The 16,456-nt window shown below is 36.4% G+C and overlaps 1 protein-coding gene across 1 annotated transcript in view; it reads left to right on the forward strand.

Moving 5' to 3' along the window:
• The window catches only part of LOC124988759 (24-hydroxycholesterol 7-alpha-hydroxylase), a 123,862-nt gene that overhangs the window by 94,482 nt on the left and 12,924 nt on the right, over positions 1-16,456 (forward strand). Inside the window, exons 9-11 of the mRNA XM_047558504.1 lie at positions 1,048-1,181; positions 6,570-6,665; positions 7,532-7,620. Coding sequence (XP_047414460.1) covers positions 1,048-1,181; positions 6,570-6,665; positions 7,532-7,620 — 319 coding nt within the window. The remainder of the gene's footprint in view (positions 1-1,047; positions 1,182-6,569; positions 6,666-7,531; positions 7,621-16,456) is intronic.

Here is a 16,456-nt window from a genome sequence, read left to right on the forward strand (position 1 = left end):
GAATCTCAGACATTTCAAGTAAAGAATGGCTAATTCCAGCTGTGGACTTTCTAAATTGTTTTTCTGAACTATCCCTTAAGAAACATAAAGAGAGTTCAGGAAAAGTAGAGAGCATGTAAAGTTTGTATTGCCACTCTCATTCCATGGCATATCAAGATGGTTTTCAGTTAGTAATATTTTTGTTGTTCTTAAATAGCTATTTGTAGATTAGGCCATACACATGTGCAGAGTCCAAGAGACGTGGATGGAGATCCCCTACCTCACTCTCACCCACCAACTGCCCGTATGGTCAAGAAGTAGAAATGAAAGAGAGAAATGGGTCGACTTAATAAGATTGACAGTGTTGTTGACTTTTACTAAGCAAGTACTCTCCAAGCCAATTGAAAGCTGTGTTGTCTCTAATAATTTTCAAAAAGCAAATATTTTCTTGAAAATTATTATCTAGACTCTATAAATGGACTGAAAAATCCTGACTCTATGAAGAGTGAACTCTAATCCTTTTTCAGGTTCCTTATTCTAAATATTAAAGTACAGGTGTACTTTAGAAAAGTCTTAGCTCCGGTGCTGAAGGGCACACTCACAGTTCCAGCAGAGGTCACAGAGGCCATTGTCCCTCTCCTAGTGTTGTTTTTGGATCTTCTGAAATGAATTGTTTTTTTAAAATTGATTATCAGGAAAAAGATAGGAGAAGAAAGCCAGATAGCTTTTCATAGCTTATCCTGTGTGCATTTGTTGCCAAACTTTTATTGTTTTTACAAATGGAATGAGAATTTGGACAAGAAAGGAGGAGGTGAAGGAAAACTGATCCCCTTCCTGACAGGGGCTCTCTTAGTCATTTCACAATCATAGGACTGTGAGAGCCAAGGTGGATACCAATGTGTCGTGTCACAGAATAAGAGGCAAAATATAATAGTGACAGTAACACTTCACTTGCCAGAGGCAGTATGTAACCCTCTGTTAAGGCGCTTTTCATAAAACCACTTTCTGGTCCCTTTAGCCTATCTCTTCTTTTTTCACTAAAAAAAAAAAAAAAAAATTTCTTTGCAGGTAAAGAGAAAATTAAAGTGTCTGAGGATGAATTGAAGAAACTCCTTCTAATTAAATGGTGCATTTTGGAAACCATTCGGTTAAGAGCCCCCGGTGTCATTACTAGAAAAGTCATGAAGCCAGTTGAAATTTTGGTAAGCTTTTGTTTTGCTTTAAAATGATCAATCTTCTAGAAAAAAGTACATAGTTTGCTTATGTATTTTATTTTTACTTGATATATTATTGATTTGTTTAATTTTAATTAGTTTATTTTTAATGGATGAATACAAATTGGATACATTTATCATATATGTAATATGCATACATTGTGGATGCCTAAATCAAGCTAATTGACATACACATTGTCTCACATACTTACCATTTATTGTGGTGAAAACATGTATCTATTAGCAATTTTTTCAAGAATATAAAACATTATTATTAACTATAGTCACCATGATACACAATATAACTCTTGAACTTATTTCTACTATCTAACTGAAATTTTGTATCATTTGACCAACATTTCTCCAGGTGCCTCTCAATCCCTCAGCCCCTGGTAACTTTCATTCTATTCTCTGTTTCTGGGTTCAACATCTTTAGATTCTACTTTGTAAGTGTGGTATTTGTCTGTTTCTGGTGCATTTCACTTGACAAAATGTCATGCAGGTTCATTTGTGTTGTTGCAAATGATGGGATTTCCTTCTTTCCAAATAGTATTTCGTTTTGTGTGTGTGTGTGTGTGTGTGTGTGTGTGTGTGTGAAGTTTTCTTTGTTTATCTGCTGATGGACACAAGTTGATTCCACATCATGGCTGCTATAAAGAATGCTGAAGTAAACATGGGACTGCAGATATCTCTTTAGCATACAGATTTCATAATCTTTGAATATATGCTAGATAGTGGGACAACTTGATCATATGGTAGTTTTGTTTTTAAGTTTTTAAGAATTTCCCACACTGTTTTTTCCTTTACTAATTTACATTCCAAACCAAGGGTTCTCTTTTCTCCACATCCACACCAAAACTTACTTTTTGATAATAGAAATTCTGACAGGTATGAAGCATCATTATGGCTTTGATTTGCATTTCCCTAATTATTAGTGATTTTGAGTATTTTTTGTATATCTGTATATTTGTATGACTTCTTTTGAAAAGTATCGATTTATATTCTTTGACTTTTTAAAACCAGGTTTTTTCCTTTCTATTCAGTGCCTAATATAGTTGTGATATTAACCCTTCTCAGATAGTATAATTTGCAAATATTTTCTCCCATTCTATAGTATCTCTTTACTTGGTTGATTGTTTCCTTGGCTGTGCAGAAGCATTTCAATTGCTTGTAATTGCATTTGGCAATTTTTGCTTTTGTTGCCCATGCATTGGGGTACATATCCAAAAAAAATCAAGATTTCCCCCTATGTTGTATTTTACTGGTTTTATAGTTTTAGGTCTTAAATTTAATCCATTTTGAGTTGATTTTTGCATATTTTGTGAGATAAGAATCTAATATGTCTCTTCTGAATATGGGTATCCAGTTTTCCCAGCAACTTTTATTGAAGGGACTATCTTCTCTCCATCGTGTATTCTTGACACCTTTATCAAAATCAGTTGACCATAAATACATGAATTTATTTCTGGGCTCCATATTCTGTTCCACTGCTCAATGTTCTGTTCCACTGGTGCTATGTATCTGTTCTATTGGTCTATGTGTCTTTCTGCCAGTATCATGATTTTTTTTTAAATTTTAAAATTTGTTCTAATTAGTTATACTTGACAGTAGAGTGCATTTATACATTTTGATAGAGTGTACATAAATGGAGTGTAATTTCTCATTTTTCTGATTATACATATTGTAGGATCACATTGGTCATGCAGTCATATATGTATATGGGGTAATGTCTGGGGTAACTATCCTTCCTATCAATATATCTTTGTAGTGTATTTTGGAGTCAGATAGCATGATGCCTCCAGCTTTGCTTGTTTTGGTCAAGATTGATTTGGCTTTTTGTGATTCCATGTGAGTATTAGGATTATTTTTTCTGTTTCTCTGGAAAACGTCATTGAAGTTTTGATATCACACATTATTGTACAAGTCCTGAAATTCTATTAAGCACACTAAGTGACCCTGTAACAGGTTACTAATATAAGTTGTAAGGCACCATTTCATTAATATAGAATATAAACTTTTGCTCATCTTTTTGGCCATGTGATCCTATGTTAGAATCAGTGTCATCCTGTTTAAATCAAGCAGGTAGATTGGATGGTGTCTTGTCTGCTGATTCAACCAATACATATTCCCAAACAGCAGTGAGTTGAGGAATTCAGAATGTGACAGGAATTCTTTTGGATAACTGGAAGATGATTTCAGGTCACAGATTACAAATGTGGAAAAAGATAGCAGGAATATCATGGTTAATCTCAATTGATATTAGGAGTCAGCAGCTGAGCAGGGAAGAGAGGGCCTTTCTATGGACAAAGTAGGAGAATATTCTCAAGTGCACCATGAAAAGGTATGTGCACATGTCAGACTTTCCATTACATATTTGTGAATCAGTCGGGCAGAATGAATTTATTTTAGAGTGATTTGATTTAGGACCTTCATTTTCCAGAGAGAGATCACATTTACTCAGTCTTTCACTCTTGTTTTCTTTGATAATACACAGCTTGTGAGTGCTTGAATTCAGACCTAGGGAATTTTGGAGTAGAACACAAAAGGGGTAAAAATTCAAATTTTATAATACTTAATGATTTTTGCCTCAAAAGGAGACAAAGTTTGTTTAACTGGTCTCACATAAATTATGGAATTTAGTTTTAGCAAGATTTTTACAGTTTCTGCTTTTAATTAATCAAATTATTAATTGATTCAAGCTGTAACTATGTCTGAGAATATGCTTTGAGAGGAAATAATCTACTTGGTTACAGTTAAGTGTAACAATATGGTAATTGCCCTGAATATTACTACAATTTTATTCAACTATTATTAAGACTTTTATAAATGGTATTTTTTTAAGTTTTGATTTTCAGCTTTATATTACTTGTTCATAGAAATTACATTTGATTTTTGTGTGTTGACTTTGTATCTGCAACTTTGCTAAATGTATTTATTGACTCTAGGAGTATTTTTATAGATTCCTCAGAATTTTTTAATGTAGACAGTATTTTTGTTTTTACCTCTGTGATCTGTATGCATTTTATTTCCTTTTCTTGATTTATTACACTGGCACTAACTTCCAGCATTAGGTTACTTACTAGTGGAAACATCAGATATTATTTTGTTCCTGATCTTAAGTGAAAATTGTTTCATTTTTTATCATGTTGCTTTTAGGATTTTTTTTAAAGTAGATATTCTTCATCAAGTTGAAGAAATTTTGCTGATAAGTTTTATAATGGATTGAATTTTGTTCAGTACTTTTCTACATCAACTGATGTAATCATAATTGTTTTTTTTTGTTGTTGTTGTTAACCTATTGATATTGCGGATTATATTTGCTGATATTTGAATGACAAACCAGCCTTTCATACCTGGAGTAACTCTCACTTGATCATGGTATATAATTCTTTTTCTACATTGTTGGATTTATTTTGTTAATAGTTCGTTAAGGATTTCTGCTCTAATTTTGTGAGAGAGATTGATCTATAATTTGTTTTTCTTATTTTACTGTCTCATCTGTTTTCTATATCATGAGAATCTCTTTAAATGTGTTCTCTGTTATTACTGCCCCCTTTTCATAAAATCTCAGATTCCTTTCCTCCCTCCCTCTTCCTTCCCTTCCTTCCTCTTTCCTTTCCTTTCCTTTCCCTTCCTTCCTTCATTCCTCTTTTACAAGAGGGAGTCCTGCCTTCTCTTCCCTCTTTAAGCAAGGCCCACCTCCAGATTAGCAGATGAAACTCATTTGGCCTCACAGCATTCAGGTGAAGTGGGCTGCCCAGGTTCAATTCCGTCAGAGTGATGTAGTTATTGCAGTACAGAGTGGTGATAACTTCCCTTTGCTGGTGATCTACATTCTGGTCCTGCCAATGTTTTGTCTTCCTCTTGATCTTTTCTCTTCATTTGTTATGTAAACAAAGATTGAGATTCCTCAGTCTATTCAGAGGGTTTCTATGATGCAACCAGCTCACATATTCCTTTCTGCCATTCATCATCAGTACTGGAAAATTCTTTCTTGTCCTCTCCCTCTTGTTAATGTAAATTTGTGGGCTGCAGCAGTGATCAGTCTCCGGCTGATAATCACAGGTCAACAGTGATTGAAGGGGACCATGGGGTGAGGTGGGGAGGGACTGCAGTTGTCCCAGGCTGCCCCCAGCTCTACCCCCACATAAACATTTGGTACCTCTTGAACTGATTTAATCATGACCCCTCTAGCCTCGATTCCAGCACAGGTAAAATGAACACTGAGGATTGGAATCTCAGAGGTCTCTTTTTCTTTTTAAAATGGTTAGAAGGCACCAGCTAAAGCCTCACTCTTACCAGCTTTCCTGGTTCTGAAATTGTCAAACTTCAAGCAATATTCAGCTCCCATAGGAGTTGACAGGGGTTCTGGCAACTCTCTGCTACAATAAAAAGACTTATTTTTAATTATAAGGTGCATCTTTTGGAAATACAAACTTTAAGTATTTTTCAGCTATTGTGAGGATATTTCAAAATTATGCAGAGTTAAATAGACATGTTTATAATGATTGGCAATGAGAGTTACCTCATAAAATACTTCACTTCAGTGAAGTAGGTTGCCTTCCAGTGATCACACAACTTATGAGATCTTGTCTTGTGGTTCCTACATATGTTGAGGATAGGGTGATTTTATGAAATAGTTTTTAGTTCTTGGTGTATAGTCTGTAGGTCTTGAAAACTTATTAGAACATGAATTGGAAAGGATAACGTGCACTCTTCTGCTTGAGAAAACTCATGCTTATTCCCAGTCCCACAAGTACTGCAACCCCAAATACAAATTCAACCAAATGAATGCACAACTCTTGATTTTTCTGTGTTTTCCTAACCAGTTGTCCTTAAATTCTTCCTGCCCCAATAACTGCTTGCTAGACTAAAACTAAATTAATTAAAAAATAAAATAATCCACAGTCCCCTGCCCTGTCACTATTTTCAGTGTCCTCAGGGACAGGACACCACTGCCCCTATCCTCAGTGCTACAGTGGCCATGGTCCCTCTCTCAGAGTTAGATTGTTTTTGCTTCACAACCTAGAGATACATTGTGGTTTCCACAAAGTACACTTGCTGCAAACCTCAACATCAAACATCAAAAGCTGCTTTGGAATGGACTAATACTCATTTCTAAAATTTTGACACATCTAATATTTTCCTCTGTGTAATCAAATATATGTAGGTGTAACTAATAATCAAAATGAGAAGTCAGTCATTGCCAAGTTGGATAGTAGAAGTGACCTGTCCAGAAAAGCTGGATTTTCTTGCCATTGCTTATAAAATGTTTATGTCTTTGTTATAATATAGTTGAGCATTATTTTTAAAGATGGAAATGCTCCTCAAAGGAAATTTTAAAAAATTGATTTGGAACTGATTTTTTTATCATAGAATTTCACTGTTCCTTCTGGTGACCTGTTGATGTTGTCTCCATTTTGGGTACATAGAAATCCAAAATATTTTCCTGAACCTGAACTGTTCAAACCTGTAAGTTCTTTTTCAATGCACATTACTCTTTTATTTTTATTTTTAATTTTTTTTGGACCAGGAGTTTGAATTCATAAAATAAGACTAAATCGTTACACAGTCATATGTCTCTGGTAAAGATGAACATGAACAAAGTTGGCTTCAATGTACAGATTAGATTTGCAAAGTAGACAGTGCATCACTTACAAATCAGATAGAAAAGCTTTAGAAGAAGCATCTCATACTTGAAAATAATTTTTTTATCTGAAACCAGGAGGCATGTTAAAGTAAATACCCTTGGTTTGAATAGAAGAATTGTTTCATATTCTTTGGGCAATTGCTTGTGTTATTGGTTTCCAAGAAGTAAACAAAATAAAAAGGAAATTTAAACAGTGATCTGCTATTTCTTATAACTGAAGAGTTACAGGGCTGAACAGAATCTTAAGAGGCCATTCAGTTCATTCTCTGCCTTGAGGTAAAACTATCAAAAACGGCCTCCAGATGTATTCATTCTGCATCCCCAACTTTCTCTAATAGGCAGGGCTGTTGGTGTCTTATTACTAAATTTATTACCAAGAACAATTTTATGATGGAGCCTAAGACCTTATTATAAATATACTTCTTCTTAGGTCCATTCTGTGGTTGATTTACATTATCATTTATATTTACCACTTAACAGAATTCTTTTTAAACCTTTTTATTTATAAGTTCCTGTTCCAAAACCACAATTGTGTCTGATATTAATAACAGGTTGGAAAAAATTACCAACAACCCTGCAACTTTATATGCAAGGATTAGCTGTACAAGGTCATTTTTAGCCTAGAGAAATAAAGTTAAGCTTATTTATATAAGACTGATCTGGAAAAGAAAATGTTTTCTTCCCACAGGAACGCTGGAAAAAGGCAAATTTAGAGAAGCATGCTTTCTTGGACTGCTTCATGGCATTTGGAGGCGGGAAGTTCCAGTGTCCTGGAAGGTCAGTGAGACAGCTGGGCTACATTTATCTAGAAAGTCGGTGGAAAGATGGTGGCTCACAGTGGGCTGCTTTGACTTAACCTCTCAACTACAGGGAAATCCAGGAGAGCACATTTTGTTTGGTTGGTCGGTGGTGTTGTGTGATCTCTTTGTAGAAATGCGTTGTCTTCTGTTGAGAGGCCTCATGAGGAGAAATATTTCACTTGCAGATGCCAGAAAGAAGCAGGACTTCTCTGGATCAAAGGCTCGGCTTTCACAGAAGGATAATAATGAAGTGATTTGAATACTACTTTTTTTAAAAAAATCAAAATAGATTAATATTTATTCAACTATAACATCATTTTGGATGTTTGCTGGGATTATTGAACATCCTTAGCTTGGAGCACAGCAACAGCTTACTAAGTTGTTTTTCTTTATTGGGTTAGTTTCTTTATTAGGTTATTTTGTTCTGCAAAACCTTTTCCTTGATATCTTCCATAGTTAGATTAATCTGGTACCCAGGATTTGTCTTCAGTGTGATACCCTGTTCTAGTACAAGTGTTCATCATTTACTGAAATGTATGTTTTTTTTCCAAGCAGAAAAAAAAAAAAATTGTTTTTAAGTATCTCCCCTATGCCAGACCCTGTGTTAAGCAGCAGAATTAGCACAATGGAAAGGATGTGGTCCCTGACTCAATAGAATTCAGTTTACACTAAGTAAGTCCCATTTCTTCATTGAGGAGGATTCCATAGGTAATACCACATTGGCATCTTTGTGTAACAAAATCTCACCAAGTGAATGTACAAATCTTCTTAAAATTTTATATCTAAAAGAATTGTAGTTTTTGATTTAAAAAGTCAGTCATCATTGTTTGAATAGTAAGCATTCGTTCTATCCCTCCTTTTTATGTATTTTAGAGTGTCAACATGCTTTTAGTAATTTACATCTCTTCCAAATGCTTTAATTAGTCGTAGCCAACCTTAAAAATTCAAGCCTCCATTTTAGAAATGATTCTAGAAACCTGAGCATCAGCAAATTGATGCCTGGTGTTTCTTTGGACACAACCAATTGTCCTGGGCTAGACCAATGAACTAAACAGGCCAACAGACTGAAAGGAGAGACTTTTCTTCCATAATTAGAAAAGAAGCCTCCTTTGTTCTCTCTCATTAGATGTGATTAGGTTAGCTATGGCTCCAGTTGTTATTAGCAATAAGTTCAAGATAGACAGCCTTGTGATGGGACAGAGTCTATGGATGGCAGAGCAGAGATATGGAAAGATCCAGGGTCCATGAGACACCACTATGTCACTTAACTCATCTACTTCCCATTACATTAGATAATAAATGACCTTATTTGTTTAAAGCAGTTTAGTTGAGGGTTTCATTGTTTCAGATGGGAAACTCGATGACAGATCCACCAAAAAGCCTCCACAGGTTTAACATCATAATTGATTGTTAGCCACTGTAGGGGCATAATTTAACAAACAACAATAACGAAACCGGTCACATACATCCTGCCTTTCATTACTCTTTCCACTTTAGAGAGGCAGTTCTTATGCCAATAACAAATGTGTCATTCTTGTCACCTACTAAGTATTAATATCCAAAGAGCAGCCCTTCTAAAAGTTGTAGGTGTTACCTTTTTTTCTTTAGGTCCTTTTACATAAATGTCTAATAGCACCTAAATAATTTATTATAACCAGCTTTGACATTGAGGTAGAAGTGTTTTAAACCAAGGACCAATACTTTACTGTTTTGCAATGAAGTATATAGTGTGAACCAATGGTCAAAAGTTGTCTAATGACTGTTGTTTCTGAGAGAGGGGCTGCTACTGCCTTCCATGATAGATTCTGAGACTAAAAGACATTTGCCTGGATTTGAATGTAATGGGTACAATAAGGAAGACCATGACATTGTAGCTCAACCAACAACATCTTTTTTATAGAGATGCTATGTGTTTTGGGAATGTACTGAGGTTTTTCTGTATGCAAGGTATCATCCTTAGTACTGCAGGAACCTTGGTAATGAGTAAGACAAGTTCTCACCTCTTATGAGGTGACCACATAGTGGGGTGGAGGAGGGCATGAAGTTCATAAATAACTACAAGGAGTGCAGGATGAGAGATGTTCAAGCTCCTCTATGGAGATTCAAGAGAGAATGTGGAGCTGGTCACAGTGATTGGAGATTTTGTGGGGAAAGTGGCTTTTGAAGAACCTCAAGAACTTTTAGGATGAGGAAACAAAATAAGCAAAGGGTCATTAAGAACAGAGGTGTCTGGTTTAGGAGTTTGTGGTTTTAACTCTTATTGAAACCAGATTATAGATAGTGGTGAGAAGGAAGACTGAAAAGATATATTGGCCCAATTGGGAAGGCACCTTAATACCCACTTTAGGAATTCATATGCAGCTCACAAGGCACAAATAAAGCATTAAGTGGTTTGGAGTAGAATGGATTAGTGTGGGGTATAACTTCAGTTATATGGTTTTGCTAATATTTCATGCAAGAGACATGGAGTGGTAGAATTCACCAGATTTGGAAAATGATTGGAAACTAGAATCTGTTGAGAGTTGGAGGTAGACTGTGACTTTGAATCAAAATGCCTGGAAGAGATGGTGCACGTAGATAAATCAAGAATAAGAGAGAGTTTGGGGGCATGATTTAAAGTTTTCCTTTGAAAACTCTTGAGTCTGAGGTATAGCAAAATATCATATAGCTAACATCTACATGTTAAATACAAAAGTTGAATACATCTGATTTTTTTTAAAAAAACTAAGTTGAGTTTTCAATTAAGTTTCTGCTTCAAAATGTCCTTCATTTTTCTGTTACCTAATTCAAATAACCAACTCATGAAGAATTTTGTTTTAAAGAGAGATAAAATTAAAATTGTTAGGGAAAGCGAATGACTTCATTTGGACAATATATACCAAGACTGATCTTTCCACTAGAAATTTAATTCCACAAATCCTTAGTATAAACACCAGAAAATTGCACCCATTACTAATTGTTGTACTAGGAGCCAACTTATTTTCTCATGCACCAAAAACTCAGTGAATCAGAGAGTGTTGCCTGTAATGCATCTGACAATCCGAGTTCATCATGAACACATACTCTTACGGCCTTGCAGCTGTCGCTTCTTGGAACTCAGTTCACTGAGGTGGTATGAGAGTCCCTCTCACAAGTAAACACAGATGACTTTGCTGATTTACCTAAATAAGTACTTGGTGCTGTCAACTCAGAATAGAAAATCTATTAGTGCCTCTTCCTAATAATGGGAGTTCTGAAAAGAGATTTGCAGAAGGAGTCTCTCCCTCGGTATTTCCCTGCAGCATAGGAAGGAAAAATATCCCAGTGCTTCTATTGCTAGAGAATTCTGGTGGTTTTATAGAAAAACAAACAGGAGAAAGAGTGTAAAGTCTTAGATTTCCCCAAATACAGTACAGTGCAAAACAAAAGGACTCATTATAGTGGAAATTCTCACCTTAAATGATGAGATTTAAATGCAGGAACAAGACAAGGGGATTTTTCAGAGTTGAGGAAAACTCCTTTGAGTGAGCATCTGAGAGTTGATGATCTTAACACAAAGGGATGTGTTTACTGTACCTCCAACCAAAATGTACCCTAAAGCCAATGAGCTGGATTTACCTTGGTTCCCATCACTGCAAGAGGAGACCTGCTTGACTGGGTGAACTAATAGGGATTAAATTTCAGCATAAAACAACAATCTTGGTCTTTGGCAAGATTAACCATCTTACAGAGAAAGTCATGCTCAGATTAGGAGAAGGTAAGACTGCAATATGTGGGAAGCGGAATGCATGGGAAAGTGTGGATTCCTCAGGAATGGAAACCGTGATTCTAGTTCATGTGGAGGGCAGGTAGGGGAGTGCTTCCTGTGTCTTAGGGCAATGCTAGGCTACAGAGTCATAGATTTTTGTTGAATTACTGATGAAAATCACATAGCTATAGAAAAATTAATTAAAAGCATAAGTACAGCTAAGATTAGATTAATAATACTAGTCAACTGAACACATCAAATGTCTCTTGAACACTTAGTATTAATATGATTAATACTTAGTACTAATATGATTACTCTTACTTAATACTTGTTTATTGAGTATATGCTGTGTGTTAAAGCAGGGTTCTAAGAGCTACCTTTAGAAAACAAACCAGATAAAGCTCCTTCCCTCAAGGGAATTATATTTATAATTATATATTTATATATTAATATTATAACTCATGTCACTTTGTTTAAAATTGGGGGGATTCAATAGGCACAGTGGCACGTGCCTATCTCAGCTACTCAGGAGGCTTAGGCAGAAGGATTACAAGTTTGAAGCCAACCTGGGCAACTTAGCAAGACCCTGTCTCAAAAAACCAAAAATAAAAAGGTCTGGCGGGTATATAGCTTGGTGGTAGAACACTTGCCCAGTCTGTGTGAGGCCTTGGGCTCAATCCCCAAGACTACAAACAAATATACAAAAACAACATTGGAGAGATTCAAAGACACAAAACATCATGAATAACTTATATTGTGTTTGGGGAGATGAGACATAGCAACATGAAAAGCAAGCCCTACTTAACTGCATAAGAGGGCACATGAGATGCATCAGATGACTCCTCTGCATACCTGCCATAGCAGTTTAGTAGAAGGGGGATTAGATAAGACTTTTGGATTAGAAGGGAATATTCAATAAATAACATAGAAGAAAGCACATTTTCTGAGGTGGAGTAGACATCAAACTTCGAGGAAATTAAAAAAAAATTAAGTGCACATAGGAATGCAATGTACCTGTATGTCAAGGCAGCTATATGTTTAGGATTCATGAAGCTTGAGCACATTTGAGTCTATATGTGTTAAAAATAATGTAATTTTACCAGGCCTGGTGGTGTGAATCTATAATTTCAGCCACTGAGGGGGCTGCAGCAGGAGAATGACAAGTTCAAAGCCAACCTCTAGCCAAGAATTGCAGGTTCAAAGCTAGTAACTTAGCAAGGCTAAGCAACTTAGTGAGACCTTGTCTTGAAATAAAAAATAAAAGGACTGGGAATGTGACTCAGTGGTAAAGAACCCTGGGTTCAATCCCTGGTACCAAAAGTAAACAAACAAAAAGTGTAATTTTAATGGTGATTCCTTATTTAGTAAATTATCTTTGCACCATTTTGTATTGGAGAACTGTTATAAGTAGTTTTCTCCCTTTTATACTTAAAAATAAAAATAGATTGTTGCTTTTGAGGAGTGAGCAGATTCAAACCGCCATGGATTTAATGACAAATTGAAAATCCATTCTATTCTGAGGAATGTGTTACATCAACAAATGTATCCCCTCAACTCCAGTTGTTAAATATAATTAAATATTCATATTTATTTGTATAATTGTTTTCTAATAGTTTTACTAAGTGTGCACATGTCCTTGAGGGTGAATAAAAAGGGTTTAGGAACGAGGGTGGAATGAAAGGTGAAGGTGGTTTATTCCAGGACTGAGCCGGGTTGTCAGGATCCCTTATAAATTTTTAGCCATGTTTCTTTCCTCTTCCTGCTTTGCTAAGGAGCAGTGACTCACTTCAAGGAACACAGAAATCATCGGCAAAATTGCAGTCATTATTTTCCTGGCCATTTCACTCTGACACTTCATTAGGAGGCTAAGATTTAAGGCTGTCAAGAACAGAAGCAATCCAAGAGTGCTTTTTAATACTTAGGCACTAGCGCTTGGAAAAAACATCTTTTCTGAGCAAGAATTTCAGAAAGAAGCCCCTATTCTTTTTATTTACAAAATAGATCTTCAGCCCCTTCAGAGTGAATATACTGTCCCTGCCCCCATGGGCCTTCTCCCCTCAGCAGACCAAGTGACTGTTCGCTAATGAGGAAGGTTCAGAAAAAGGACTTCTTTTCTCAGAAGGAAGACTGAAATTTAAAATGTACTACGTCCCAGTATCGCCTGTACCTAATGCCTTCTCCTCGTTTCCCAGTAGTTCTCAGTTTCATCTGGACACCCATGAGGTTGTGGGGTGCTGATTTTACCCTCCGCTCTATCATGGGGGACCTCTGCTCCCTCAGCCAGTTGGCACATTCTAGCTACTCCCTCTTTCCCTTCCCAGAGTGATTGCTTTAGTTAGGTATTGGCAGATGTTTTAAGCATGACAATTAATTACCAGGGTTTCTGTTGAGGCTTCTGGGTCAAAAATAGTCATTTCCTCCAGGATATGAATAAAGTGGCATTGGGACCCAGAAACTGTCAACAGCTATTTTGAGACTATAAGAGCAGACAATGTTAGGATGAAATTGGCAGAGCAAAGCACCAGGAAAACTGCCTTCATGGTAATGTCCCTGGCTGTTGGAGAGATCTCTGTTGGAGGCCAATACCAGCTCAAGGATTTTTTTAGTTACATAGAGCAATGCATTCCCTTCAATAAGGAAATCAGTCTGATTATGTTATTTGCATTGAGTAGTACAACTTTCTTAAAAGCAAGTTTCTTTCAAGTGTTACTGAACTCCATGAACATATTTAACCACATCAGTTAATGGTTTTTTAAATCGTTTGTGCTTTATACAGAGTCTGAGTTTCATTTGCTATGGGGATGTCACAAAACAAAATTGATCACACCTACGCCTCCAACACTGGCACCACTACTGCCAGAAAAGTGCCCGTACCCCAAAACCTAGCGCCACCAGGGCCAGCAGCATTCCCACATGCCAGGATCTGTGCCACGAGGAAGCACTTTGTCTAGGACTCCCCTCCCCAACTCAGAAGCAAAGAGAAACAGGAAGATCACAACAGCCTTTGCCAGTAAGGGCCCCAGGACCCTTGCCACCACCACTATCACAGACACCACAGCCCAACCTGCCAAGCACCCTAGTAGTCTTGGCTGATATGGACCTTAGCTGGCAGAGCTGGACTGTGCTGCCACTTAGCATCTGGCAGTGCCCTCTCAGTCACCCACAGTCTTTCCCCACTGAGGCCAGTCAGGAAGTCTGGAAGAGGTTACTGCTCTCCCAAATGTGCAGGCATTCACACAAATGTGAAAAAGCAAGGAATCACAATACCACCAAAGAAACACAAGTTTATGGAAGTTAGTGCACTCTTCAGCAACCAAGAAAATTACAGAGCAGAGAAAAATTAAAATACAATGTACCAAAAATTATGGGATGTGGTGTAAGCAATGCTAAAGGGAAAATTCATAGCTATAAATGCTTATGTCAAAACCTAAGAAAAATCTCAAATCAACAACCTAAATGAATAACTTAAGAGATTAGAAAAAGAACACACTAAACTGAGAATTAGGAGAAGGGAGGAAATAAAAAGATTAGAACAGAGATGAATGAAAGACAGAAAGGAAAATAGTAGAGAAAATCAATAAATCCAAATGTTGATTCTTTGAAGATATCAAAAAAAAATTTCTGACAAACCTTTTTAACTAAATGGACTAAGAGAAAAGAGAAGACTTATGTTATAAAATCAGAAATAGGACATTACTACTGATTCTATAGAAACAAAAAAGATTGAGTGCTATGACCAATCAAATGCCAGCAAATTAGCAAGAATTTCAACAAATTGGGTCACCTCAGTGAAATAAAAAAAAAATTTCTAGAAATACAACTATCAATGTCAAATCATGAGAAAGAGAAAATCATAATAGACTTGCTTAACTAGAGATTGAATCAGGATTCAGAAATCTTCCAGCAGAGAAAAGCACTTAATTAATGGTTTCACAGTGAATTCTAGCAAATATTGAAAGAATAACTAATATCAGTTCTCCTCAAGCTTTTCTTAAAAAAATGAAGAGAACGTTCCCTAACTTATTCCATAAGTTCAGCCGTTACCCAACACCAAAGCTGGATGAAGACACTGCAGTAAAGGAAAACTATAGAACAAATCTCTACTGTAGTTTTCCTCATAAACATTGATGCAAAAATCCTCGACAGAATACTTGAAAACCAAACTCAGCAGCATATTAGAAAGATCAAGCACCATGACCAAGTGGGATTTATCCCTGCAAGGTAGGATGTTTCAACATATGAAAATTAATCAACATAACATACCACATTAGCAGAATTAGCAGGAAAAAACTCTTATGCTCATTATAATAGATGCAAAAAAAGGCATTTGACAAATGTCAACACTCTCCTGTATAGGAACAGAAGGAAACTGCCACAATAGTGTGGTGCTGGCGTAAAGACCAAAGTAGAGTCCCATGGAATCAAGAACCCCGGAATGAAGTGATTTTTTGACAAGAACACTAAACCATTGATGGAGATATTTTCAACAATGGTCCTGGGAAAACTGGACATCCATATGCAAGGCATTGGGTGGTAGGTTAGACCCTCACCTGACATCATACACAAAAAATCATTTGACCCTTTTTCCTGAATGAGGAAGTTTAAAAAGAGGTACCCAAATTTCTAGCAAATAACTCATACATATGAGAGTTTCCCTTCTAGGAGGAGTAGCTGTAGGATCATCATGGGCACCAACCTGGCTTCAGTTTGGAAAACTTCCTTCCTGGGAGCCAGTTCCAATCTCAATGAAACAGAAAACAGTATCTCAAGAAGAGTCGGGGTTCCCCAACCCGTTCCTCTTTGCTTTACCATCTGCTTTCTCCTTTTCTGCCTGTAATTATTTCCTATTCTCCTCTTTTTCATGTTTCCTTCTTTTCCTCCTCTTCCAACATATGCCCTTCTTCTCCTCGTGTCTTGTTTTCTTTATTTAGCATAAAGTATTTTCCTGCACACTCCACTGATTGTGCCCTTACCATTATTCCCAGTCAAAAAATTTGCTGCCCTGGCTATAATGTTTCATGTATGATTGGAATAGTCATTGTGATTTGGATACTATGCATTAAAATTAAGAGGTTTAAATGTTACA

Source organism: Sciurus carolinensis, chromosome 7, assembly GCF_902686445.1.
Source record: "Sciurus carolinensis chromosome 7, mSciCar1.2, whole genome shotgun sequence".
Lineage (NCBI taxonomy): Eukaryota > Metazoa > Chordata > Mammalia > Rodentia > Sciuridae > Sciurus > Sciurus carolinensis.